General features: G+C 43.7%; 2 protein-coding genes across 2 annotated transcripts; both read right to left on the bottom strand.

Annotated features, from left to right (window-relative positions):
• Nucleotides 1–478: 478 nt before the first annotated feature.
• On the bottom strand, nucleotides 479–7,065 carry LOC125023715 (endophilin-B1-like). The gene is made up of 10 exons (XM_047611181.1): nucleotides 6,464–7,065; nucleotides 6,192–6,333; nucleotides 5,144–5,272; nucleotides 4,915–5,048; nucleotides 4,725–4,817; nucleotides 4,557–4,640; nucleotides 4,437–4,460; nucleotides 4,121–4,210; nucleotides 3,878–3,978; nucleotides 479–2,900 (listed from the first exon to the last, which is right to left on the bottom strand). The coding sequence occupies exons 1-10, from the start codon at nucleotides 6,518–6,520 to the stop codon at nucleotides 2,264–2,266; spliced, it is 1,491 nt and encodes a 496-aa protein (XP_047467137.1). The 5' UTR covers nucleotides 6,521–7,065; the 3' UTR covers nucleotides 479–2,263.
• A 133-nt stretch (nucleotides 7,066–7,198) lies between these two features.
• Nucleotides 7,199–27,018, bottom strand: atr (ATR serine/threonine kinase). Its single transcript, XM_047611182.1, has 48 exons — nucleotides 26,841–27,018; nucleotides 26,617–26,708; nucleotides 26,177–26,329; nucleotides 25,159–26,060; nucleotides 24,912–25,042; nucleotides 24,558–24,731; nucleotides 24,251–24,417; nucleotides 23,552–23,701; nucleotides 23,260–23,458; nucleotides 22,932–23,188; nucleotides 22,654–22,850; nucleotides 22,398–22,498; nucleotides 21,702–21,873; nucleotides 21,441–21,596; nucleotides 21,128–21,322; nucleotides 20,377–20,472; nucleotides 20,186–20,275; nucleotides 19,989–20,084; nucleotides 19,777–19,907; nucleotides 19,505–19,648; nucleotides 18,862–18,955; nucleotides 18,651–18,776; nucleotides 18,337–18,540; nucleotides 17,519–17,620; nucleotides 17,313–17,428; nucleotides 17,059–17,179; nucleotides 16,840–16,977; nucleotides 16,586–16,757; nucleotides 16,288–16,454; nucleotides 15,768–15,932; nucleotides 15,416–15,507; nucleotides 15,234–15,325; nucleotides 14,983–15,160; nucleotides 14,712–14,897; nucleotides 14,131–14,290; nucleotides 13,839–14,018; nucleotides 13,601–13,743; nucleotides 13,408–13,505; nucleotides 13,081–13,310; nucleotides 12,260–12,394; nucleotides 11,762–11,962; nucleotides 11,520–11,663; nucleotides 10,538–10,688; nucleotides 10,288–10,444; nucleotides 10,020–10,173; nucleotides 8,634–8,785; nucleotides 8,397–8,502; nucleotides 7,199–8,311 (listed from the first exon to the last, which is right to left on the bottom strand). The coding sequence occupies exons 1-48, from the start codon at nucleotides 26,891–26,893 to the stop codon at nucleotides 8,138–8,140; spliced, it is 7,794 nt and encodes a 2,597-aa protein (XP_047467138.1). The 5' UTR covers nucleotides 26,894–27,018; the 3' UTR covers nucleotides 7,199–8,137.
• Nucleotides 27,019–27,379: the final 361 nt, after the last annotated feature.

Here is a 27,379-nt window from a genome sequence, read left to right as displayed (position 1 = left end):
AAAACATGCAGAGCTGATATTGAGGTGTTTGTGGTGTTATTGAACCTGCAGGTCTCTCTGTGTGATCGATGCCACATAATCTGCTCTTAATCAATCCAATCTTGAGAACTGAAACACACTTTTGCCAGTGTTTTTGGATTAGTATTTCAGTGTGAGTGTGCGTCTGTGCTGGAAGGCAGCGGTTTGTGTCATACACAACCAGGCCTCATTACTGTTTTATGTGATTAATGCAATTAATATTAGTGAAGCAAGTCGGGCCGAACCGCAGGCTCATGATGTTTACTTTAGAGATGTCAAACATCACTCGGCCTGGGAGCCCTGATCAAGACCGCAACCTGGAAATAATTTTTGTCTGTGAAACAAAATCTGGAGGTTTGGCTGATACAGGAAAATAAATAAGAGAATGACAGCGAGAAGTTTTAACAAGAACGCGACAGAAACACTTCAATTGGAGAACAAAGATAGAATCCATGCTTGATTCGTAGTGACATCACTGTTGGCATGTTTATTTCCACATCTTCACACGAAGCAAGCGAAAGCTAAAACCTCGCGCTGACATCAGCTCAACAACACGTGAGTGAATCATGACTGTATAATGTATGCGCAGTTTTAAAACTGGCAGCAATTACACACACACATCTTTACGATGAAAGCATTGAGCTGGTGACTGATTACATCAGTATGGCCAGTACTACATTAACGTGTATGTGTTTTACATCCATCGTCCCCAGAGTGGACACACATCACAGTAGAGCAGGTCTGCCCACGTGAAGAAAATGAACAACATCTGGACATGGAAACTTCTACCCATTTCACTAAATGGGGGCTATAAGGGGGTGAAAAATGAGTACGTGATTTGAGGAAACACCCTGAGTGCGTATGAAGAAGCATAAAGGTCCCGTTCAACTTGGCTCGCTGTCACCTCTACGGGCTCCCCAACACACACACACACACACGTAAACAGCTGTGACGATGTGTTTCACATGGAAAATGATCTCACCTTGAAGTCACTTAAGTATACTTACTTACATACATAGATATACATACACGTCTTTTCAAAGGTGTCACAGAACTGTAAACACGAGTGCACAAGGGTCACCGACAGACATGGATAGAGCTTTTAGACCTAGACAGAGAACCGGTTTGGTTCTCGATTGCGCACATTAACACAAAACAATTTACTTCACCTGAAATCAGAAAATTTGCTTCTTTGTACATGTAACAAACTTCTTCTCTATTTTGCTTTTTGTTTTTACGGAAGAGAATTATGGCGATCCATAAGAAAAAAAAGAGGAGGTAGATTTTTTTTATCATGTACTTTCGAGAGAAAATGTAAAACTTTTGAGAAAAAAAAGACGAAATTTCGAGAAAATAGTCAAAATACATTGTAATAACGTTGACCTTCAAACCAGCAGTACGGCATGCGTATGGTACTGCCGATACTCTGTGGAAGAACATTAAGGCTTAATTAATAGTTAATATTAAGAATTAAAAATGTTTGTATTTTGACGTTTTTCTCGAAATTTGGTCTTGTTTTCTCAAAGTGCATGTTGAAAAAAAAATCTACCTCCGCTAATTTTATTTTTTTACAGAAGAGTTTTAGGGCCATCCATGAGAAGAAAAAATTTTATTATTCTTTTAAAAAAGTTGAAATTTTGAAAATGCACTCGATATTTTGAGAAAAATATCAACTTTTTTCTCAAAGTGCATGATGAAAAAACAAAACAAAACTCCTCTGATTGCTTTCTCATGGATGGCCTTAATACTCTTCCGTATGTTTTAATGTCATCATGCTTCTTCTTCAGATCCCACAAAATTTGGCTATAAACGAGATCCTAACCGATTCCCCGTTGGAAGTAAAGACCTATCGGAGACACATAAATCCATGTATTCACACCAACAGATACACACATACTTGGCACAATTATTAGCTCTGTGTGAAATAAAAAAGATATTGCTTCAGAGACACAGACTGAAAAGAAACAGTCAGCCAACCTCCCCGGCCTGAAGCCAGAAAGTTTACACACAATGCAAATGTTAAATCTTCTGCCACAAATGGGGACTGGTAATGAACAGCCATCATTGCCCCACTACGTGAATAACGAATGAGTATGACTAAAGGCTAAAATCATTGTGGCACTAGATCATGTTTAGAAAAATAAGCACTTTTACGACCACTTCACATTATCTTCACTATGGGATTAATTAAAGCCGTGTGTATGGCTCTCTAACACAGCCCGCATTCTTGGGTTCAAAACGGCAGTTAGCTCTCGTCTACGTCAGCTGAAGTCACATCCTGACCACTCGATGGAGAATCCTGGACATCTTCTCCGTTAATCACGGGCCGCTCGCTAGTTTCATTCGTGGTTTGGAGCTCGGCATTGACACCGTTGGCTGACGCGGTGTCAACAGGTAGTGTAGCCGAGGGATGAGACTCAGCTGAGGTTGAATTTGGCTGTGAATGTAGGGGAGGTGATGATGTCGTTACACTGCGTGCACCGTTGGCTACTGGAGCAGTGTCACTTGTTCCACTGGGGGCTTGGATATCATCTATCAGGTCTGATGTACAAACACGATCAGACGCTTGATTGGCAGATGACTGGCTGGGGATTTCCGAACGGTCGGTGGCTCCCTGACTGTTGTTATTATTGTTGTTATTTGTCTGCTCGGTTGGCAGTGCAGTTAAAGAGGAATCTGTTGTGTTCCCTTTAGTCCCTGGCGGCTGATTTACAGTCCACGAGTCTTGGTCGAAGTCTGGAAGCTGGTGGACGACCACGGGCATCGGAGTGACCTGATTTAACTCGACGGGCTCGTTAGCGACATGGCTGCTGGTTGACGGTTGATTAACAGCATTATTAATTGCCGACTGCCAGTTATTGGAGCAGAGGACCGCTGGAATGCTGCGAGGGGAAACAAAATCATAAAAATTTAAATCATTCCTGTAAAAATCATAAAATATTCTCAATAGTCTTGTTTTGTTTGCGAGGCCAGATGTCCCGAGTCTCTCCCACAAATACATCATCTTTTTACCAAATGAGTTACGACTTCAAATAAAAAGCATGAAGACACTGATCCCATGTTGTACGACGTAGAGTATATTTTGGATTAGCATTTGGCCTTCAGTTTTACAAGACAGGTCTCAATGAGCCTTACTCAGTAGTGATGTGCGGATCGATACTAAATATCGATACTTTCGATACCAGGTTTGTATGCTCTAATGTTCCCAAAAACCATTTATTGATTGAAAAATTGTGTTATTATTTTACTTATTCTTTTTTTTTAGTGGTTGAAACACCATTTTCACATTGTGTATGATTGTGTCCTCTCTTTGGTTTTTCTGTTGTTGTATTAGCTATATAGTAAATGAGGCTGCTACCTCAGTATCCTTCCAAGTTTAAAATAAACAAATTACTCTGATGTCTTGTATTCTTTATGAAGTTATGATCTGAAATACACTACTTTTTTCACCAGACACATTAGGGTGTATTTACACAAAGTATCAGTATCGAATCGGTATCGCCGATATCAGCCTGAATTTTACTCAGTATCCGATCAGAAAGGAAACTGGTGGTATCGAACATCACTATTACTCAGTGAAGGATCAGTCAAAGGTATCCTATTGAAAAAAAGGCACATTTTCAACAGTAACACATTAAAACCAGGCCTGGTGGACAATTTTTTCAACATTGCATTTATCAGATAGTCTTTCTAACTTTCTATGGACTAGGAAGCTGTAACAACATCCAAGTTTTAAATACACTGTTCACTACAGAGGATTATTTGTAGCCTTGCGGTTTTATCATTTCAGATAAATTAGCTACACTGACAGGCATGAAAAAATTAGCTCCATAAAACGTGTGGACGAGACCATACCGACCTGGCCAGCTGTTTCTGAAGCTCCTGAGTATGTTGGTTGCACTGAGCAAAATAACAGGCCTGAGCCTCCACGAAGTCAGTCAGACTGCGCATGTGGTTGGCCTGGGGACGAAAAAAAAAAAGAAAGAAATAACACAAGATGCATGGAACAACTGGCTCTAAAGCAAACATGCTGAGCTTTAAAAATACCCAAGACTGCAAAGCAAACATAAATCTATCTTTCACCGTGTGTGTGTGTGCATACGTGAGTGTTGCTGATCCCTCGCAGAACTTCTCTTGTAATTTCTGACTGCCGATCGAAAAGACTCTGACAAATCCTCAGCTCCATCTCTGCCTACACAAACACAAACACACACACAACAATAACAGTAATGGCTTTGTTTCTTAAAAATGTCCTATAAGCAGAAACAAAATCCCACACAAAACGCCTGGAGGGCTCAAGTCTCAGTGGACAATAGAAAGCGGTAATCAAAAACCATTTGTACGCTAATAACAGACCCATAATTATTTTTTAACTGCCTACAGTTTTCCGGAGATACAGAACATGAACATGCGTTTACCTGAGAGATTTCCTGAGCCCATGCCTGTTGGGAGGAAAGAGACAGAGGGGGAGAAATTACTTATTCTAGGCCCAAACAACAAGTTCGTCTGTGTTCAGCATCACTGTTCATGTTGCTGACCTTTAGCCACTTAACACGCAGGAAGCTGAACATGTAGGAGACGTGAGACACGTAGTCTACATCCAGAGGGTTTGCGTTCAGATTCTGATGTAAAGAGAAAGCAGGAAGTTGCAATGAGAAGATTTTTACATATTTTTGTTTTTGATCTGAACACGCATTGCTACTCACTCTGGCCTCTCTGTCGGCCTCGTGGGCTTTCCTCAGCCTGGTTTTAGCTATGTCCAAGTCCAAACGCTTATTCACCAGCATCTTACGCTCATTCTGCGGACAAACAGGCTCGTTAACAGTACGTTACAAACAACTCACACCCGAGGGAGGCGGTTAATGTCCCGGTCCTGCAGACGACTGGGTGTTTTACCTGCATGGTTCTGTACTCCCCCTCGGTGAAGCTCCGCAGAGGAGTGAGATAATGAATGTTAGTGCTCTGGACGAACTTCCTCTCGGCCTCGCCTAGCTGCCTCTGAGCCTCTCCACACTTCACAAGTGCGGTTCCTGAAAACAAAACGTACAAATAAAAGACGGCAAGTCAAAATTGTGCAAATATTCATGGAAAAAAATCAACAAAATCCACATTAGTGCACACTCACCATAGGGGCTGTTGGAGCCTATTTCCAGCCCGGCCTGGATCATTTGGTCTCCCAGTAACTCGTTGGTACGAGGCCGGGGTGGGACACTCCACTCTAGCTGCTCGTACAGCCGGTCCTCTAACCGTGCTCCTATATAAATTTATTTTGTTAGTTTAAACGTGCTCAGGGGATGACACTTGGCCAAAAAAACACTACGGCACTGCACAGGCTCCTTAATGTCTTGCATAGTATTTTATTATTTAGTACTTAGGTCAAGCACCGAATAAATTCAAATTGCTCGTCGATGTACGATACACAAAAATGATTCCACATTGAGACTAAAAGCCCTTGAAAGATTGTTAAAACTAGACATGATCTAAAAATATGTTCATGACCCCGGCAGCTGATTGCTTCCTTTATTTGATCGACTGCCGACCACATCCACTCGCAGTGCCATTAGCCGAGGTAACTGGATTCGAGCGGGATAAGGAATAACCATCATTGTTCATATGAACAGAGCGGTTACAGCCAGAGCAAACAGACGAGTTCAGAGAAGATGCAAGGCGCGATACAAGCACAAACATGGGTCCCAGAGGTTTTATACAGACCAGGACTGCTGGTGCGCACTTGATGTTAACTCGGACTTTATAACAGGCTCTGGTTTGGTGAAATGCAAGTTCAGTGTGTATGACGATAATATGTCTCGGGAGAAAAATATCTTCATACATGTGTTTAACATTTATTTCGAGTTATTTTTGTGGAGTTTTTAATCAATAGTATTGATTGAAGGGAAATAAAAGAAGGTTTGCTTTGCTGTAAATACTTTAATTAATTATTAAATAACAGATGCATCTTTTTACACATCATACACAAGTACTTGCAGGGCAATATATTTTATTTATTCCACCCTAAAGCAGTCTTTTCCTGTATGTTAAGGATGCAAACCAAGTACTGTACACTGAATTTGTAAATAAAAACATACTGATATTATTATATTGTGGCTGTGTTTGACTTAAAAATGACACATGAAGACACACTGAATGAGAATAAATAAAGAACAGTGTGTTACCAGGGCTTGGCTGCAGTAAAACCTCAGTCTGGGAGATTATCTGGTCCGTCCATGTCTTGGTGGCGTCTACCCGGGCCAGGAGCTCCTCCAGCCCGGGGTCCAGCTCAGTCTTGTCGGCCTGGCCAAGAGTCTCCCCCGTATACTGGAGGGAAATGTCACAACAACATTTAAGCTTAAGACAACACAAACAAATAAATGCATTGACCTGTATTATTGCTTAATTTAACGGTGGCAGTGACAGTGCATATCGATTTTTTGTTTTGTTTGTTTACCTGCACAGCTCGGTTGATGAGCTGACCTGCATCCACAGCCAACCGGGTCAAATCCATGACAGCGTCCCCAAGGTCGAGCGCAGTCTCCGGCGCACCAACAGAAGCTAGCTAAACTAGCCTCTTTAAGAAGCCAAGCGACCAACAACAGCAGCGAGAGCAAACTGATCTCCCCATGGACTCCACCGGATAACCGTGCCTCTCTGTCTCAGCCAGATTACGGCCCGTTAACACCATTTTAACACCGGCCGAGCTCACGAAGACGACTCGAGCGCAAGTGGCCACCTGCGTCTGATGTTGACTGCTTTAATAAAGGCTCGTTTAGAGTACTGCGGCGACCTACGCACGGAGCCTACGCTGATGTGAGCCATTCATTCTTGTGCACTCATCAGTCCCTGTAACAACTCCACCCAAACTCTAGCCGGCGCTGTCTTTTTCGCCACTCAGATTCATTTGTGTTTCTACTTCCTGCTTCACTTTCCACTTCCTGCTTTCTCTGTTTTTATTTTCTGCTTTATGATTTTGTGTTCTATTTTCAGACTGGACATTATATGATTGCCAAGAGCTGCCTTTTCTGATACATATTTTGTTTTAGTATTGTATGCGCCTGTTCATTACAAAACGCCATTGTTTTGTAAATTTAATTTGTTAACAATAATAAAAAAAAACATTCCAACTTTCTGCTTCATTTTCAAACAACAGCGGCACGAGTAATACAAATGTCTGTATATCCAAATCTCCTCATTTGTGTTATTCCTTACCGATTCTTTATTGATTCAAAACAATCAATTCGAAAATCGCGAAGATGGAAATACAGTCTGCATTATTTTTAAAATAAGCGTATATTTGACTGTACGCTAATAACCGAACGTAGATATTAATACGTCACAGATTTTATAAACAATAACGATAATAATAAAATAAATAAAAGAGAAAACTACAAAAACATCACGGAGAACAGTGGAAATCTGGTTCAGTTTCTTCAAAATAAAAGTATAATCTCTATAACAAACATACAAAGAAAATTAGCTGTAAAATTCAAATAAAGATGAATTAGGTTCCTCGAGTAATTACGGTATTAGTAATGAAGACACAGCTTAGCTTCAGGTCTCGTTTTCCCCCATAGAGAAGCTCCAGCTCACTAATGCAAAGATGTTCCTGGAAATTCTACATAATCTTCTCCAAAAATATAAGAACAAAAAAAATAATAATAAGGCAAGAAATTCCTCTTATCCTGAGACAAACTGCATTAGCAGCCACGCATTAATAAAAAGAAGCAAAGTGATAATCAAAAATACAGCGACTTTCTGCGTGTCTGAACTCATGACTGCACCATGTCACCTGCTATTTGCTGGTACTTTATCTTTCAGCCTCTTAAGCAAACGTTTATCTCTAACTTACCGGCGCTTGCGTGGGAGGGAAAAAAAAAAAGGTGAACCGATTGGACAATTGGGCGAGTGTTAGAAGCAGGCCGAGAGAGAGGATTAAAGTAATCACCTGACAGCCTGACCGCATCCTAAGGAGAGTTAAGAGATTAGAAGACAAACTTGTCGGCGCGTTTACCAACAAAATTATTCTACATTGAAAGAGAATGTGCATCATGTATCACTTGTTCCCATTTATAAAAAAAAATAGAAAGTGCTTTTCACAAAAATATCTTACAGCTGAGTTTACAATTTACAGATAGGGCCCCCAGCCCAAATACATCAAACAGAGCAGTTTATCATCTGTGGCTTCTTGTATGAGGTAGTGGACGTGTCCCTCTATCGACAGAGGCAGACCCAGCACTTTATTCCTGCTCTTTATCACTCCTTGCAGACGCTGGTCGATGTCACACACGTGGGTCTTCGCCTGGCAGGGAGAAAAAGAGGATATAACACGAGTTGGCTGCATGTACGTTAAACACACTGTGGCAAAATTTAAGAAAAGCGCGCACCTTTTCGTTGACGATCTCTCCCGTCTCGTTGGCCTGAGCTTTCGTTAGTCCTTTGCCTTGTTTGCTCCACTCCACCAGCGGGTCGTGAAGGAAGGTCTTAAGCACACTTAGGACAAATGCGGACAAATAAAAGCAGAAATTTTGACTTGAGAGAAGCTATTGCGTGACTTTATGGAAAACGAAAGCCACACACACGTAGAATCTGGTGACGGTTGAACAGATGTGTTTGGAGTTTACCTCATGAGCGGCTCTCTCTGGTCTCTCATTAGCCTCAGGGTGACCTCGCAGGCCTGCCGAAAGAGGCCCTCGGTGCCCATGGGCCCCATAGCGTGGACCATGTTTTGAGTCAGACGGAAAGGCACCACCTCAGGCACGTCGAATGTTTCCCCCTAGTGGACAAGTCAAGGGGGAGCATGAGAGAAATTTCTAGTGTAACAAAATGTAATGTAAACTTAAGGTGAATAGGGTAAAGTTTTTCACTTATAGATATCACCACGAAACTTCTCCAAGTGATTAATTACATAATTACAATATTTTTTTGTATTACAAGTTTTCTATGAATTTATATCTAAATATGCAAATGAGGAGTTGTCTACTTAAATATGCTCTAATTTGCATACATTTCCAGAACAGAAATCTGATTAACAGCTAAAGTGTTTTATTTTGTTAATATATTACATTTCCAGGTATTTACAGGGGGAATTTTGGATATTTCTTATTATCACTTCATAAATCGCAAAACAGTGTCGAAAATCCCAACAATTTTTGTAGTTAGGAATAAATTTGAAAAGTTTGGGATGTGTAGGTGGTACTGAAGTGCAGATTTCTGCCTCAGAGTATGCAGAAAAACTGCCTTTAAAGTTTTACATTGCAAAATCATGCAGATTTTTTAACTGAAACAACTATGTACCAAAACCAAAACATATCATATAATAATATCAAGATATATAATATCAAAATATCAGATTAAATTTTCATGAATGAAGTTCATTCAAGAGTGAAACATGATTGATGAGGCATTTCTGATCATCACCACCTTCGTCTCCTTTTACCAAAGACAATTTACGGCCGGATGAACTCAGATGAGTCTGACTCCACCTCTCCTCTACTTCATGTGTCTTTTCTTGCTAGTTTGATTTTCTTCTTAGAGAATTCATTGTTGCTTTTCCGGTATTTTTAAATGTCCCTCACAGAAAAACACAGACCAGCAGAATATCCGGTCATGTGACGCTTTTCAACAAATCACATTGTCAGAAATCGACACCAACCAATGAGAGTTTGCGTTTAGCTCCGGATCTCCCTTTCTACTTCCACGGTTGGTTGCCATTACAAAGGATGTGACCATATTTGGAGCTGTCAGACTTCTGCATGAGAAAAAGAGCTTCACAACGGTACCTCATATGCTGGGGTAGAGACGAAGCTCACAGAGCTACGAGCCGGCTTAGAAAGCTGACTTTTAGTGAATTTAGGAGTAAACTAGAGTGATTTAACTGGTTTGACAGAATGAAAAATAAAGATGTTAATGACGCAAAATAGCAAAAAATCTAAATATTGATCAGCGGCTGCGTCTCGCCTTAAAAAAAATTTAAAAAATTAAAAAAACAACAGGAAACAAAAGCAAACCTTGTTGAAGAGGCAGTTGAAGTCGACGTGAACACATTCCCCAGTAAAGGAATCGAAGAGGATGTTTTCTCCATGGCGATCTCCTAATCCCAGGATGTATCCCACCATGGACATCACAGCAGTAGAGCGGCAGTATGCAGAGCGACTGCTGTACCTGAAATGCACAGAAACATCACACATAAATGAACAACGCGATGCAAAACAGAACTGAACCCGCCCATTTCTTATGAAACCGTTTCCCTTCTAAATGGGGTACAGAAGGCTGTACCATGACGTGGGGTCGGGGAAAGTCTGGAGAAACCACTCGTGGAAGACTGGCGGGTGTCGAGGACACAGCACCTCCTTGTGGATCCGTAGTTTCTCCTCAAACGGAGCCGTCTTTGGAAGCATGAGCTTCCTCAGCTCTTTACCCGATAGGTAGATACCTTAAAAACAAACAAACATGATACAAATTCAATTATTTCTCACTCGTGCGAGGCCCTGACAGTTTATTTACAGACGTTGTGTAGGGAAGGTACCTCTGTCTTTGTACAGCTTTGTGAGAATGTGTCGCAGTCCAGCGGTGTTGTTGACCCACTCGATGATACCGCACTCCTCGTTGAGGGGAATCACGGCGTAGGTGCGGATATGAAGCTCCCTCCGCCTCGACTCAGCGTCTTTACGCAGGCACTACGAACACACACATAAAGCATGGACTATTAATATATATACTATTAATGCGTCTCCATACTCTCTCATTAGATGGAAGTGCTCAGTCTAACGGGGTTCACACAATAGTCCTGCACACAATCGAGTCTTTTGTTCTCCTTCAGTTCATAGTCTCTAAAGGAGACCCTGATTCATTTTCTGGTACTTCCAGAAAACAGAACAAAGCCTTCATAGCCTGGAAAACAGTGGGATTTCATTCAGCCTTTTTGCAAAGTTAAATTCCTATTTAGGACAAAATTAACCTGGATGCTGTTCTTGAACAGTTTGGAGCTCATTCATGGTCTTGGTGTCTTTTGAAAGCCAAGACTCTGACATTTCTAACACAAAAGTCAGAATCACTCTGAGTAGTATTGTTTTTGAGCAATCAAAGTAGAAGTTCTTGGGTTCGCCTGAATTGTTTTGTTTTGAAAAAATGTGTTGGTTGAATCCTGTAATGATTTTCATCAATGAAATCAAGACAATAACATATTGTACAAGCAGAATGTAGGGTTAAAAAAAGGATTAAAAAAATATTATTATTATTTTATTCAATTAGTTTTTGACTCTACCTCCTTGCATCTGTCACTTTATGAGAGCAACAAAACAAAATCATTTCCACGACGGAAATGCTGTCATAAAATTGGAGTGATAAGCATGCAAAAACAATGTAAATATATGTATTAAAAAAACAAAAAAGAAATAAAAATCTGTGCTGCCGTATTTATTATACGACACTAAAAGAAGGGACTAGAAGTTAATTTTGTCAGCCTCTATTCACACACAGACTAGTAACTGTTGTTTAATTTGAGTCACCTTGTTGATGAGGCAGTTGAACTCCATCAGTCTGCAGTCCTTCCTCAGGTCATCTTTGGGTTTACACATCATCGTGTAGCTCCGACCGTCTGAACCTTTCAAACCTATCTTCTTGGGCTTCTGCAAAGAGGCCAGGATCTCCACCTACACAGACACACACAGACACAAACACGGTCACCTAAAGATTCATTGTCCATAATCATGTTTGTTGAGGTGGTCGCCAACGGCCTCTTCTCTCTTACGATGTCTTCGAAGCCGTCCAGGTACGCCCAGTGTCCGGGGAAGGCGTCGTGATGCGTGTTTGCCCCTCCCGTCGAGGGCAGCGTCGGGATGAGGACCGACTGCAGCGGGATCAGGATCTGGCTGAAGGTCGGCTCCTCCACCAGACGTTTCAGCTGCTTGAAGTGAACGCTCATACTGAGGGTGGAGCTGTTACCGTCCACCTGAAAGACACATTCAAACGACGTCCATCCATTCATTTTACATAAAAAATAATTATGAATCAATATGCATTTACCTAATGAGTCCGAACACATCCTTTATTATTTTTAAAATTAAGTTACATTTCTCTACAGTACAAGTTAAATTATACATATTATGTATGTGTGCTGTTTTAAGGATTAGAAATTACGCTAAAATCATCACATCCAGCTATGATGTATAGAGTAATCTGCTGAAGAAGGCATTATGCAAATGCGGCGTCCTCATTTGTTAACACAGGGATGTATACGTTTGCGTACCGGCTTGTTGCAGAGCTCCAGCAGCTTGTCAGTCAGTCTGGTGGCGTCTCCGATAAATTTCTCCAGAGAATCTTTAAGACTGATGGCTTTCTTCAGGATCTGATTACAGCGGTTCATACGCATCGGGTAGGACGACTGGAAAAACAAACAAACACACAAACGTGTCTTTGCAGCTGCTTGAAAGGAAAGAAGCATGTTTGCATATATAAACTCATATGGAGACATGTATAGAGGGTATGTATTGACGTCACTGAGGGCCACGCCCCCTTGAGTGGTAAAAACATGGTGAAATGTAGCAGTAAATACAGCGAGACTCGGGAAAATGTGGATTTTCAGATCAAATTAAGGACAACTGGACTGAACAAAGATCCATACGAACTAGTATAGATTTGGAAAAGTGGATTAGCTTCAATTTGAGTTAGTTTTAGGTCATTTCATTATGATAAATGTAGCTAAATAAAAGATGCTAACGCTAAGAGCTTCACTGAGGAGTAAAATTAGCCAAACAATACTGTAGCGTCTGACGGGACATTAAAAGGATCACGAGGAGTGATCACAAATATTAACATCCACAAACAGCCCTCCAGAACGTAACTTAAGGTATGACTTCATCAAAAAATACAGCATACGTTAATATCACCTGATTTTTTAAATTAATTTTACAATTTAGACGCTATTTAAGCCTGTGATTCAAACTAATGCTGCTAATTTTCATGCTCCACTTTCAGTTTTTGCCACTCAGCGGCCGTAACCACGGAGACTTCGCCGGCTGTGACGTCACATGCAACATGAAAAACCTAAAGAGAAAAACACACACAGACCTTGCAGACGGCAGTCATTAGCCACATGGCCTGCTGGGGGTACGCGAGGAACACTTTGGCCACGATGTTCATGAGGACGCTGAAAACCTCATCGCTGGAGTGACACACCCTGGAGATGAGCTGGGAAAAGGCGGTCAGGAACTGGTACGGCGCCAAGTTGGCACAGTGCTCGCTCATCGTCGTGTTGATCTTGCTCAGATCTTGTCTCATCTGTCTGTCTGATCGCCCGGCTGTAGAGGAGGGATGCAGGTGGAATATGAGCGTTACTGAAAAGCAAAGCTGAAAAAGGGGATTTGCATGGACGCCGGAGGCAGAAAAAACGCCCACCTTTCTCATATTCACACACTTTGGCTCCAAAATCCAGCCAGAGAGACAGCATGCGAGGCATGGCCTGGTAGATGTACTGGTTTCCAAACTGCAGAGCTCTGGGAGAGAGTTCAGACACCAACGAGTCAAAAAGACTGGACGTGACGCTTAAAAGCATTTGCTCTGATTCTCAGAAGAAAGAAAAATAACGTACTTTCCAAAGAATATGACGATATAACGAATGAGGTTCCCTTGTTTCTCCATCTTGTTATCAGTCACCATGGGCATCACCTTGTCATAGTACTTGGCGAGATAAAAGTTTCCATCCTCCCACTCTGGCAGAAGGTTGGTGACGTCCTAAGAAACATACATGGTGAAAGCATCGTTATGTACAGCAATAACAAAGGATGTGGCTGAAGAGAGCATGAATGAGGCTGAGGATCGCGCAGTACCCTGTACGCCTTCATGATGGCGTTGGACTCAAAGTTGGCTGTCTCCTCCATGAAGCGTCCCACCAGCAGCATGGCTTTGCCTTTGGTCTGCAGGCTGCGAGGGTCCGTCAGTATCTCATCTTCAGGGAAACACTGGGCCACGCCCTTCTGCAGGACGATCAGGGCCTGGTGCACATCGCCCTGATCCAACGCAAGCCAACACGGAGGCGTTTATTGATTATGTCGCACCGCGCGTGTATGCGGTAGGTGTACGTTAACAATAACAGCAGAAGAAATGAGATGTTGATTCCACCTTGGACCAAAGCCATTTCGCCTTCTCGGTGACCAGCTCAGCCAGGTGTGTGTTTTCTGCGTTCAGAATAGCATTGAATGCAGTCTGGTGGTGTCCTGCCTTTCTGGCCACCCGGGCACTTTGTAACCAGCACTCCCCCACCAGCTCCTGACACACGGGCCTGCGGAAAAACAAGGAGACGATCAGTGCACATGTGTGTAATAGATTAGTCTCCCTTGTGCACAACAGCTGTGACTCATCAGAGAATCGACACGGGCCTTTTGAGGGTGTCCTGATGTGTCTGGCAACAAAATGTTGTTAGTGGGGGTCTTTGAGGGGAGCGGCCTCTGTGGATCAACCCACAAATACTTGAACGTTTGGGATCTAGTGAATTTGGAGGCCAGGTCAACACCTTGTGCTGTTTTCCTGCTGAGAGTGGCTGCTGCCATTAAAGAGTGTCATTGCTATGGGCTGGGGATAGTGTATGTTGCATCACTTTCTGAGAAATGTAAAAAATAAATAAATAAATGTTTTAAGCAAATATTCAAAACTTAATGCAACCAAAAACATATGATTGTGTCTGAGCGTCTCTGCGTCCTTACTGCGGTCGTAGGCTGAGCAGAGCGCGGCGCAGAGCCAGAATGGGCTCCTTGGCCCTGAAGGAATTCTGGGTCATCTCCAGCCGATCCGACCAGTGACGAGGCAGCTGGCTGAGGCTCGGGGCAGAGCCCTCTCCGTGCTTTTGCAGCTCAGTGAAAGTGTGCTCCAGCTCGCTGAGCATGTGCAGCCTAAACAAACAGATTATCGCCGCAGATTAATCGACTGCAGAAACAAAAATAATGAAAATACATTCTTTATTACGAAACAACTGACCTGATAATGTACTCGTATCCTCTCTGGTAGGTTCCCCACTCGTAGCTGGCTGCAGACAGAGGGACGACCTGTTCCTTCCTCACCAGCTTCAGCTTCTCGCTGAAGGTCTCGGCATCCTGCTTCTTGGCCGACAGCAGCAGCTGGCCGAGCCGAACCCCCCAGGTACTCGACTGTTGATCTAGAGACATACAGCGGTGATTTAAGTAGGCCGGCTCCGTGCAGACTCACCGACGATTAAAGTAATTCATTACCCGAACTCAAATAATCTTCCAGCAGGTCCCATTTTCCGAGCTTCCAGGCCGCCTCCACTCTGTAGTTGTTCAGCTCTGACTTCCACTGGGGCCTAAACGAGTTCACGTAAAGAGGGATTAATGTAAAAATTAAAAAGCACCACCGGTGACGATAAGACAAGTCTCTGATGTATGCGTCTCACTTGCTGGCCAGCACTCCATTAACCTGGGTGATGACCGTGGACAGCTGTCCCAGTCCGAGCATGGACGTCATCACTCCGTGATAGTGCCCGATCTGAAGACAAACGGACCATGAGTACGATCAAAAAATAAGGAACCGATTTAAAAAATCACAGTTATTTATATGTATCTTATATTTTAAATGAATAAATAAATAAAAATTAAAAGAATTTCTAATGGAAACAAGATAATTTAGATAATAATTTTAATACTGTATATGAACAAATAAGAGAACATCATGAAGAAGAAATAGTAAATAATGCATTTTAAGTATTCCTCTGTCATGTAAAGCCTGGTGTATTTGTGTGTGTGTACCTGGTCTGACTCCAGCTGTATGGCCCGGTCGTAGCAGGCGGTCGCGTCCCGGAGGAGGCCGATGCTCTCGTGCTCGAGGATCTGTTCCCGTAGCGACGGCTCCTCCCTCCTCAGAGCGTTGACCCCCCTCACTCCGTCAGGCTCGTGCATCGCCGCATACAGCGTCTGCAACGTCCACATTCAGACACTTCTTCCACAACTCACAGAAAAAATGTAAACTCCACCTCAGACGTAAATGAAGCTATTTTTTTTGAACCGCTTATCAGTCCAACCTTTTTGCAAAAAAAACGCCTATTTAGGACGTAGTAAATTGAATGCTGTTCATGAACCTATGGCGCTCCTGCATGGTCCTGGTATCTTTTGAAAGCAAAGACTCTGAAGTTTCTATCACAAGAGTCAGAATCACTCTAAGTGGTATAATTCAGAAGAAAATTAGCTTTCCGACGACATATCGCATGAGGCTCTGACTGGTTCAAAAAGTTTAAGGGTTAACAATTAATAATCGTTTTTATCGTCTGACCTGCAGGAAGGTAAGATGGTCCTGGATGTTCTCTTTGTTTTCTAGGATGTAAGCTTCGAAGTGCATGAGGGCGCGAGTGTACGCCTTGGACCGTAGAGAGGCCTTGGCCAGAACGTCTTGGGGGATACCCTTCAAGAAGGCCACCACCCGCTGGTAATCTCCACTCTCTGCGATGACACATATCAAATGATGTCACAAACAATAGTCATTTAAACTCCCAGCCTCTGGTAGCTCAGATGCGATGTCCTTCTTTGACATATTTGATATTAAATCTTGGTTGGATTTGCGCGTCTGTCACCGTTGAGTTTGGGTTTGCTGTGGAGGATCTGGCGGCTCCACTGCGTGAGGTGTGACAACATGCTGAACACAGTCTGAGTGCTGAGCTGTGATAGGCTGGAGGCTGTCTCCTGGACACGCACCCCTCCTCGCCCGTCGCCCTCCGACAGCACGGCCAGAATCTCCTCAGTCACCTTTAGTAAAAAAAAAAAAATGAAACAAAACTGAAACTATAATCATTTCATTAAGTGAACGTGACGTGAAAAACGCCCTCACCTCCTGCTGCTCTGCAGGTGTGCAGCCCAGCAGCATGTAGAGCAGAATATGAGGCAGCAGGTAGATTGTGACCTTGTAGTCGTGTTTGATGATGAAACTACAGCATCTGAACACCCTGCTGGCCAGCTCGTGTCTCACCTGGAACACAGAGAAACAGCCATTAAAACAAGAAGCGTCTGAAAAGCGGAAGGTTTATCTGCTAACGTCAAAAGGAGAAACCTTGCTGATGAGGTATGAAGCCCAGGTGGCAGACCAGTCGGAGAACTTGCTACCTCTGGTGCTGAGGTACACCGGCTTCTTCAGCTTAGACCAGTTCATGTTCTTCTGACTGCTCTTATATCTGAGATCAAGGTGGAGACAATGGACAAGAATAGAAGAATAGAGGGAAATAACAATTATAAAAATGTAGGAAAAAGAGGGAAAAGAGAAGTTTTAACTCGAAGGTAAATGTGTATGCAGGTGTGAGTTGCTACCTGCTGTTGAGGTGAGGCTCCAGTATTTCTTGAATCTGCTCCGGGAATCTCCTCCACAGACGGCGGCCCGATGAGTCGGTTCGACCCTCGCGACACTCAAATATAGACAGCAGCTCCTACCGTAGGGCATAACAGATAAAAAAACAAATAAAACAAAACAAATCCAAGCTGCTGAATTTGCGAAGCGACCGGAAGCATGAGCGAACCTGAATTGCGTAAGCAGCAGAGTCCTGGGCTCTCACGTCATCAGCGTAAGCCAGAAACGTTCTGGTCAGCTCGATCAGCAAACTCGAATCGATCGTGACCACCTGCAGCGAAGTAAAGGAATTCGGAATCGTAGGACCACCCATCTTGCCAGGGAAGTAAAGAGGAAAATAAGAACATTTAAACCCCAGACCACCTTTCTAATATTGTGTAGGTCTCCAAAACAGTTGTGACTAAATCAGAGCACAGACATAGTGTGTCTGGTGACAGGATGTTGTTGGGGTGGGGTCATATGGCTGGAGAGGAGGGACCTCTGTGGATCTACTGAGTTTGGAGGCCAGGTCAACACCTTGAGCTGTTTTTCAAGTTTTTTGAGTTGTTCCTAAACTGTGTGGTGTCTGTGTCAGGCTGCATCCTGCATGTCTAAGTAACTCACCTAAGCAGTCAGTTTCATAGAATGTCAAGTGTCGATGTATTATCTCTCTCGGTGTCTATGTTATGCTTGATCGGTGTATCAACTGTGTCCATAGATCAAGTCAAGAATATTAATTACTAATTACTGTATTTACTACAAGAAGTTTGGTGTCATTTGTGGACAACCTGTGCTACTTACTACGGTTCCACCAAGTGAAAAGATTTTTTTGAAGCAGAGCTGCTAGTGCAACAGGTTAATTTACGCTTATTTATTCTTGCACACAGAATAAAAAGGCATGCATGAACCTGGATTAGAACTAAACTTTAATATATCACTAAATTTGCTAGTTAAGTGTAGATATTGTTATAGTGCACATTTTTTGATGCTAGCAGCATTACTAACCACAAACGTGTTGCGGTCGCCGTGGGTGTGTGTGCGGGACAGGTCCAGACGTCCAGGATCCACGGCTCCCAGCTCCCCGAGACACTCCCCACAGAGCAGCCTGGCCTCTGGGGACGAGTCCTGGCAGCCCTTCAGCAGCACCGACACCAGGCTGGAGATGACCGGCTCCACCGCTTCACTCGCACAGACCTGACGCAGCAGCCACTCCTGCAGAGAAAATATTTATCGAACAAAACATTATGACGACAAAATTAACTGACGTCAGGAGAGGATAATGGGGAATTACACTATTTATGTGCGCGTATGTGTTTGTGTACCTGCTTGCTGTGCATCATGTCCCTGAGGCTGGTCAGTGCGTGGATCCTCACGTCGACGTTCTCATGTTGAACCGCTCTCATGGAGAGCTGCAGCGCCTCGGCCAGGTCACTGCTGCTGGCTGTCAGCTGGAAGGAAATGAAATGCGTGTAATTTTCATCATTACCGTCAATCAGTAACTTCTGATACCTTATTTCTTATCCTCATGCAGACCTTCTTGTAATCCTGAAGAACTGTGTGAATGTCTTTTAGTTCTGGATGGTCTGGTAGGAAGTAAATCTCATGGAGGTAGTCGTTGACTTCTTCCCTGTGACATATTGATAGAAGTGAGGCATCGGTAAAGACAATTAAGAACCACCCTTTGGACCTAGGGGGAGACCCCGGGGTTGACACAGAATTAGCTGGAGGGATTATATATCCCAACTGGCCTGGGAATGCATCGAGATACCTCAAGAAAAACTAGAAAGTAGGGGTGGGGAAAAAATATTGATTGGCAATATATCGCGATATTTTTTCTTCCGATACAATATCGATTCTGCACTTTTTCTGTTCACATGCAATAAATTGTACTCAATCATTTGATGTACATATATACAACGTGTATTTTAAGCTGTATTTAAAATGTGTTACTTAACTATGTACAATACTGCAATATATCGCAATATCATAATATCGCAATAATGTATCGTATCGTGACTCAAGTATCGTGATGCGCATCGTATCGTGAAGTTGACCCCTACTAGAAAATATTGCTAGAGAGGGGAACGTCTGGAATATCATGTTTAACCACATTTCACTGGAGAAACTTTGAGATGTTTACTCTGATTTTGTGTAAACGTGTCTGTGAGTAAGTCACCTGTTGTCCAGGATGAGGAAGCGGATGATAGCGGCAGTTTCTTTGGGCTGCAGTGGGATCAAGGGGAGTAGTGCAACAATGACATGACTCAGCAGGGGGCCCAGGTGCGCGGGCTCCACGCTCCTTACAAAACACTCCCACGTCCTGCAAGCGAAAAAAAAAAAAAAAAAAACACACACAGAATCAGAAACCTTATCCAGGAGATTACAGCAGAATTGTTTCAGGTTTGTTTATTTTAGGATGTGTGTGTGTGTGCGTGTGCAGGTACGGACTGGCAGCAGAGCAGCGGGAAGTCTTCTCTGTATCGGAGGCCGGTGCGAAGCGTCGTCATCATCTTCACGCGCACTAAGCTGATGTGTTTGGAGCCCATCAGTCGCATTAGAGCCATCACACTCTTCAGCGCCTGCACAGCGAACAGGACGGGGGGCTTGAAATGTAGCGGACTAACAGTACACAACGGTACACAAATTAGTGGATTTCTCACCAGCTCCTTTCGGTCTTTCTCTCCTACGCTGGAGCTGAGCAGCTGCAGGTTGAAAAAGGCGAGGATCCCCAGGAGCTTCGGCTGCAAGTAGTCGGCCTAGCACGCGATGAGAGACAAGAAAAATCAAATGGATGTTTATAAGACTAGCCAATTTTTTTAATGGGTTTTTGCACTAATAAACTGATGCAAAATGATACCATGAGCTCTGGGGTGGTGATGTCTCGGGGGCCACGGTACGGGTCATCGTTGGATGCAAAGGAGGCCAAGATTGCCAAGCCGTTGAACACCTGCAAAGCACATGTACATTGTATGTGAAAAAAAAAAAATACACGTGTCATGTTAAGACTGACATTTAAACAGGGACCTGTGTGTGTCTGTGTGTGTTGACCTGTTCGTAGTCCTCGCCCAGACGCAGCAGCAGCTCGTTGTGAAGACCCTGGAAGTCTTGTCGTAGCAGAGAGCCCAGTTCAATCTCTGTCTCGCTCTGTGACATGAGGAAGAATTACAAACCTGTCTGGTTGCTTAAGATTACTTCTTAGACTTGTCAAACTTGTTGCATGAATCCCATGTTGCTTTAGATTATATATATTTACAGTTTGGTGAAAAATATTCATGACAGTCAGATGGGTTGAAGTGAATTGAAGCCTATAATTTAACTACAAATGTGACAATCAATATTTGAATAACAAGGAAACAAAACAACCAGTTGTTCTTTTATATTGAATTGTTTAATACTGTCAATCAGATCTACTGTTACATTTACAGCAGATTCAAACTAAACTGCACATAGAGTACACATCGATCAGGCATAACATTATGACCCCCTTCCTAATACTGTGTATGTCTCCCTTGTGCCTCTAATAAGTTCTAACTCAGAGAATGAACATGGGTCAGGTCAACACCTTGTGCTGTTTTTCATGTTTTTAGTTATTTCTGTGTGTGCCTCTGTCAGGCTGCATCTACATAACATCCACACAAATGCCAGGTCTAAATGTTTCCCAGCATAACATTGAATTGTCAATGTTATTGTCAATTTTATTCACTTCTCCTGTAGGTGGTCTTAATGTTATGGCTGATCGGTGTTTACATGTAAACATAACCAGCGACACCTTGATAAAGTATCATGGCTCTGTTAATACCTGCAGGTAGTGGAAGGCCCTCTCCAGCTCCTTTTTGGGGCATGAACAGAGCAGATGGCTGAAGATGTACTTGAAGTTGTTGATCAGGATTTCTCTCCTGTTCGCCTTCAACTCATTGGCCAGGGTGCGGATGAGGGCGGACCCTGTTGTGCTCGCCTTAGCTGCCAGGTAAGGCAGCAGCACCTGGAGGGTTTGCTGTATTCGCAAATATGAAGAAAAAAAAACTACATCATACAGCCTTGGTGTACTATCACTTTACATACATATCTATTGTCTACACATCATGTTGCTGTAATGTAGTGTCTGTACGTACAGTGAGGAAGCGGTGGAGGTCTGGGAAGTCAAAAGCGTGTGCGATCTGAGCCAGTATGTCCAGAGCCTTCTCTCTCTGATTGGCTGATTCGGTGCCCTGATCTGGGGTGCTCCGCAGGGCCGAAGCATGGCGTGAATGCAGCGACTCCACCAGGAACTAAAAAGGCAAAGAAAGCTCAGTAAAGCACTAGATACCAAACAGACAGCAGGATGAGTGTTGGCCTAAATTCCAGTTTGATTAAAGCAGTGCAAGATTTTCTACCTGGCAAATTGGATTCTTGTACTGATTGAAGAGAGTTTGCAGTTTCAGGCCTTTGGCGGTTGCCAGGGCTCGGATCTGAGTGTAAGCAGCTACAGACTCTGTGGACGACTTGGACAGGAGACACTGGAGTAGACGCAGCATGGAGAAGGACACCAAACTACCCTGGGACGCTCTGACAGAGGAGGAAAGAGGGACGGACATATTTATCCAAATCAGTCTTATAATAACAGTTTGCACCTATCTGGCATAACATTATGATCACTGAGAGGAGAAGTGAATAACACTGATCACCTTGTGACAATGCAGTGTTCTGCTGGGGAAATGTTTGGATCTAGCATTCATGTGGATGTTACTTAGATATGTGCCACCAACTTAGACCAGATCAGGCACCCCCACCCTTGAAGATAAAACAAAAAAGCAGCACAAGGTGCTGGCCTGGCCTCGACATTCACTAGATCCCAAACTGATCAAGCATCTGTGGGATACACTGAAAAGAGCCTGGTCCACAGAGACCCCTCCCCCTAGTCCATAGGACCCAAAGGCAGCCACCCTCAGAAGGCCCATGTCCATTCTCTGATGAGTCACAACTGTTTTGGAGACTTACACAATATTAGGAAGGTGGTCATAATGTTATGCCTGATTGGTTTATATGTTCCGATTATGCACAGGTTTATATATCATTAGGAGCATTTGTACCTGCCAATCTCCCCAGTGGTAAGGACCAGAGTGTTCCTCAGGTCCTCATCTCTGCTGAGTTTAGCCTTCCTGAATGCCTCCTTAAGACGTACGACCAGGAGCTGCAGAGACAAGAAGACAAACACATCACCAACTGTCATTAATGAAAGTTAAAACTAAACTTAAAAATATCCTCAGTAATTCATAAAATATATCATACTAAAGAGCACTGAATGAATAGCCCTGTCCCTTAGGTTATTTAAAGCTGATTACTCACCTCATTCAGGGTGGCCTGCTCTGCGTTTTTTGAGTTCTCTGTTAGCAGAAAGCGCAGTGACTGGCTGAACTGTATTCTGACCACGGGATCCGAATCCTCCATCAGACCAATCAGGGCACAGAGAACTGCCTGGGAGTCGCCGTCTCCACCAATCAGATTCACATGCTTGCAGAGGTGAGGAAGACCTTCTAGGAAAGCTGGGAGTGGAGTGGAGCGTATTAGCAAGTATAGTATATTTTCTGCTGTTTGTTGAAATAAACAAAATAAACCTAAAGTACCTTGTTTAACGCTGCTTGGAACTTGTGGCCTGAGTAGAGGAAGGAAAGGTCTAACTACAGATGCTTTGAGGGATGGCGCTGCTTTTCCAGGATGCTCTATTTCAAGGCGGAGGCGGAGGCAGAAGATCTTGGGAGGACAGGCGGACTCTGTGTGGACGTCGCCAATCTTGGAGAGCTTCGACTGGATGCAGCTGAGCTGACCAACAATCCTGGCCAGCTCCGTCTTCACCTTCTCCGAACTGTCCTCTACGCTGGAACTGAGAACGCATCGAGATAAGGAACTGAAGGGAAGGAGAAGCTTTAAGTCGTCGAGTTTGCGTTTACGTACAGCAGAGTGGTGCTGATGAGGTTGTGGGTTGTGATTCCCAGGTGGTGAAGAAGAAGCGGGACGGCCCGGACCGCAGCCGCTCTCACCGCCTCGTCTCGACTCTTCAGCGCCTTGGAAATCACGCACGCGCGCCATTTCTCACACACGTCGCGACTCAGAAAGGCCAGCAGCATCACACAGTCAGCCTGGACATCAGGAGCTGGGGACGAAACACGCGGTTCAATCCCAAAAGTTCAACGGAAGGGATCAGAAAAGCATCGGCCTCGACTTGTGACGCCACGGGAAAACTCACAGTAGCAGAAGCTGAGTCTCTGAGCGAGCGAAAGCAGCCAGGAGGGGAATCCTGAGCTCCTATAGGCCGGCGCAGAGTTGTTCTCACACACCCAGGGGAGGGACAGGAGAGCGCACACACGTCGCTGGAGCCCGTCTTCACTGTGGCTGCCTGATACACACAAGCAAATAATAATAAAAAAAAAAAGTAGTACCAAAAATATCAGAGATTATTATCAGAATTTTGTTATGGAATAATTGATTAACCTCCTGAGACCCTGTGTCCCCATACGGTGACGTTAAATTTTAGGTTTTACCGCAGCTTATTCTGCTTCATTTAAACCCCATTGTCCTCATGAGTGGACGCTTCAGTCTGCCATACAGTGGTAGCAAAGGTTAAAACGTTTTCTAGTTTTATTTATTATTTAACAAATTAGCGATTTCTGCTAACTAGCGAGTACTCGTTTGAGGACGTTGGGACTTTATCGTTTGCAATTCTGTCTTTGCTCAGCCATGTTCAGGTATTAAAATAAATGGTTTTATATTGTCACACATTGGTGACTTCTTTATAATAATAAAATAATCCCAGTCTCCACATGAGAAGACATAATTTTTACATAAACTACACATATATACCAAATAAAAGTTCGGGTCTCACAAGATTAAGAACTGAATCCATAAGAGGTGTGTGCATGATGTATTTGTGTGTGTGTATCCTTACGTGTCAGATAGAGCAGAGAGTCAAGGACCCTCACGGTGATCTGGACAGCAGACTGAAAGAAGTTCTGGTTTGAGACGGGCTGAGAGCGTCCTTCTAACACTGACTGGCAGCTCTTCAGGACTCTGCCCACGGTCTCAGTGGGCACCCAAAGGAGAGGAGACCCACCGCTAACAGAGAAAACATGTCATGATCAGAAAATGCCACTAATCTCTGGGAAAGACATGTGAAAAAGCTGCAGCTATAAAAGCCTCTTATGTCTAGATGGTCAGGAGAAGAGTTAGAGCTGCAGTCTATGTTTGTGTGTTACCTGATGGGTGACGAGCAGAGGGCTGCCAGGTGGAGGATGAGGGCCATACCCTGCAGAGCAGACAGCGTCTGTGTGGTCTCAGGTTCAGCAGAGTCTGAGTTCAAAAGTGTCAGCAGCTCCTCCATTCGACCGCTCAACACTGCCCACACCTCGCTGCGAGCATGCATGTCCACCCTTAACGCAAGAGAAGAAAATTATTCAAACCTTTTTTGCTTGAAAACAATGTCCTTCTTTATCAGATTCATTTTCATAGGTTTCTGATGATTTCAGTGGAATGCTGATTTTTTTCAATAGTATTTTTTCACTTCTTTTTACATCTTCAGACAAATAAGCTGTGAATGCCCATGAACTCACACTGATGATGTGTTCGCCGTTTTATTGCCAGATTTGCAAGCTTTCTTGGCAGCAGTCTCTCCATCTCCTGACTCCTGCACGACCAGATCTGTCTCAGCCTTCAGCGCAGCTTGTAGAAACCCTTCTGCACACTTCAAAACACAAAAACCAGAGAAATACTGAAGAGGGCGAGATAAAGGAGACGTGATGAACAACATAAGAGTAACAGAAATATTTTAAAAAGAAAACACAAAGAACAGAATTGTACTTCTGCTTGATTTTCCGTTCCAACGGTGCGTGTCAAAGTCCTGCAGACCTCTGTGACCCGCTGCCTTCTTAACAGGGCAGCACTCTCGTAAACCGGGGCAACGGACAGCGAGAAGCTGAACAGGAGGCAGAGGGATTCAGCAACTTCCGCGCCTAATCTGCCACCTGCTCCTCCAAGAGCACAGACGCACTCGAACATCTGCGAGACGTAGATGGGCTCAAAGTGTGTGTGAGAAGCACAAGGTGACTGGAAAACACAGCGAGTCAGGCTCAGCAGCTCTCCCTCGTAGGGTTGTTTCTCAGTTGAGTCCCCTGTGGTAGTGCGGGGGTGTGTTTCCAATAACTGCAAATAGGCCGTGAAGAACTCGTGGCCCTGCCCCTCTGGAAACCCCCTCAGCTCCACGAGCTTCCGAAGCATCCCCATGGAGATCTTCCTCAGTCTGTTGTTGCCGTTGGCCAAGATGGAGCAGGCCATTTTCCAGGCCACGCTCAGGTCGTGACAGGAGACCACCCCCCTCAGAGAATCGGCGATGATACCCATCGTCACGGCAGTCAGCGACTCCAAGGCAGCAGGCGAGGACAGCACGAGAGGGGAAGGCGTGAGGTACGAGGAGGCGCACACAGGGGAGACACAGAAGCACTTGAGCGTTATGGGCCATTGGTTCTGCGTGTGAACGCCCAAACAGTGTCCTGCCAGTGTGGCGATGTGAGCGTACAGAACGTCGCTGAGCTCCTGGGACAGAAACAGGAGCTCCTGCGTGAGGCAGCGGAAGATGAAGGGCGCCCTGAACCTCAGGGTGTGAAGCAAAGAGCACAACACAGCAGAGACCCGCCCGTGGATGACGTCACAGCCCGGAGCCGCCGCCACACGAAGCAAGCGCACTGCTACCCACTTACTGAAATCTGAAATCGAGAGAAACGCCACAAGACAGATAAAAATATAAAAGAAAGACTTTAACTCTCTTTATTTTCAGAGACCTTTTAATAAATATTCCAACTTCTTCAGAAGAATCTCATACCAGTACAGCTCTGTGTGGTGTCTGGGTAATCGGCAGGAAGGCAGGAGGGGTTGGCAAACATCAGAGACCAGGATTTGACTATGTGCTGCACAAAGTCCAGCAGCATCACACCGGCTGGCTCTGAACTGGACTTCTTATTCAGTCCTAGAGCAACTGGGAGAACAGACGACTGATTAGTATAAGTGGTTTTGGTTGACATGACAAACCTCACCAAAGCTAATTCTCATCTTAAACGCAAGACCGGTTATATTTTGGATTAATGTACCTGCAGTAATGAACCTAATAATAATTACGCACACTTGGACTTACATTATTTATCAGTTTGGGCCACATCCCCCCATGTTAAACAAATGAGGAACACCTGACAACGATTAAGACTTCAGACTTAGCTGTCCTATATTATAATATCACATCATTTGTATGTAATAATCACGACTTACCGACATCCACATCTGTCAGTATACTGTCAATAAACTGGCACAGGATCTGTCGAGGTTTCTGCACCGCCAGGTCGTACTCGGCAGCGCTGGCACTGCAAACACGACGGTAAGTTATTTTATAAAATCGAGCAAAAGCAACTTTTCCTTTTCTATTACGTATCAACCGGTACTGTTCAACTCGAGCCAGTCACGCTGTTAACATCTTAGCTTTTAGCCAAACTCACCTCGCTAGCTCCTGAAGAGCCGGTATCATCGCTGACATCTCCAGACCTTCCATTTTTATGTAAACTTAGTTTGTCGCTGTTTAAATGTCTTTTTGAACCCGTAAAAAAAAGAATTTGCCATTTAATTTTAAGCGAAACACCTCTCCGTCTTGCGCCCATCCATCCTGACAGGTCCTTCGAAAACTTTCGCTCCAAAATGACGTTTTTGTTTTGGTACGGCAGCCTGTGAGGGTCATCGCACCCACATATAAACTCAAACGGCAAACTGCGCCCCCTGGCGAACCATCTGATGAAATGACAACAAAGAAACGAGGCGTATTGATAATTTAATTTAATAATTTGAAAGAAGGAACGTTTGTAAAATAACGTTTTTTTTTCTTTTATCTCAAAATAATATCCGATTTTAATAAAAAAAATTAATTTACACTACCCTTCAAAAATTTGGACACAATTCTTCATTCAGCTCAATGAGAATTAGCGTCCAAACATTTGAATGGTAGATGTCTCAAAATAATGACCTTGATTCTCAAAATTATAAT

Source organism: Mugil cephalus, chromosome 17, assembly GCF_022458985.1.
Source record: "Mugil cephalus isolate CIBA_MC_2020 chromosome 17, CIBA_Mcephalus_1.1, whole genome shotgun sequence".
Taxonomy (NCBI): Eukaryota; Metazoa; Chordata; class Actinopteri; order Mugiliformes; family Mugilidae; genus Mugil; species Mugil cephalus.
The sequence above is the reverse complement of the archived record's forward strand: the minus strand, read 5'-3'. Positions and strand labels throughout refer to the sequence as shown.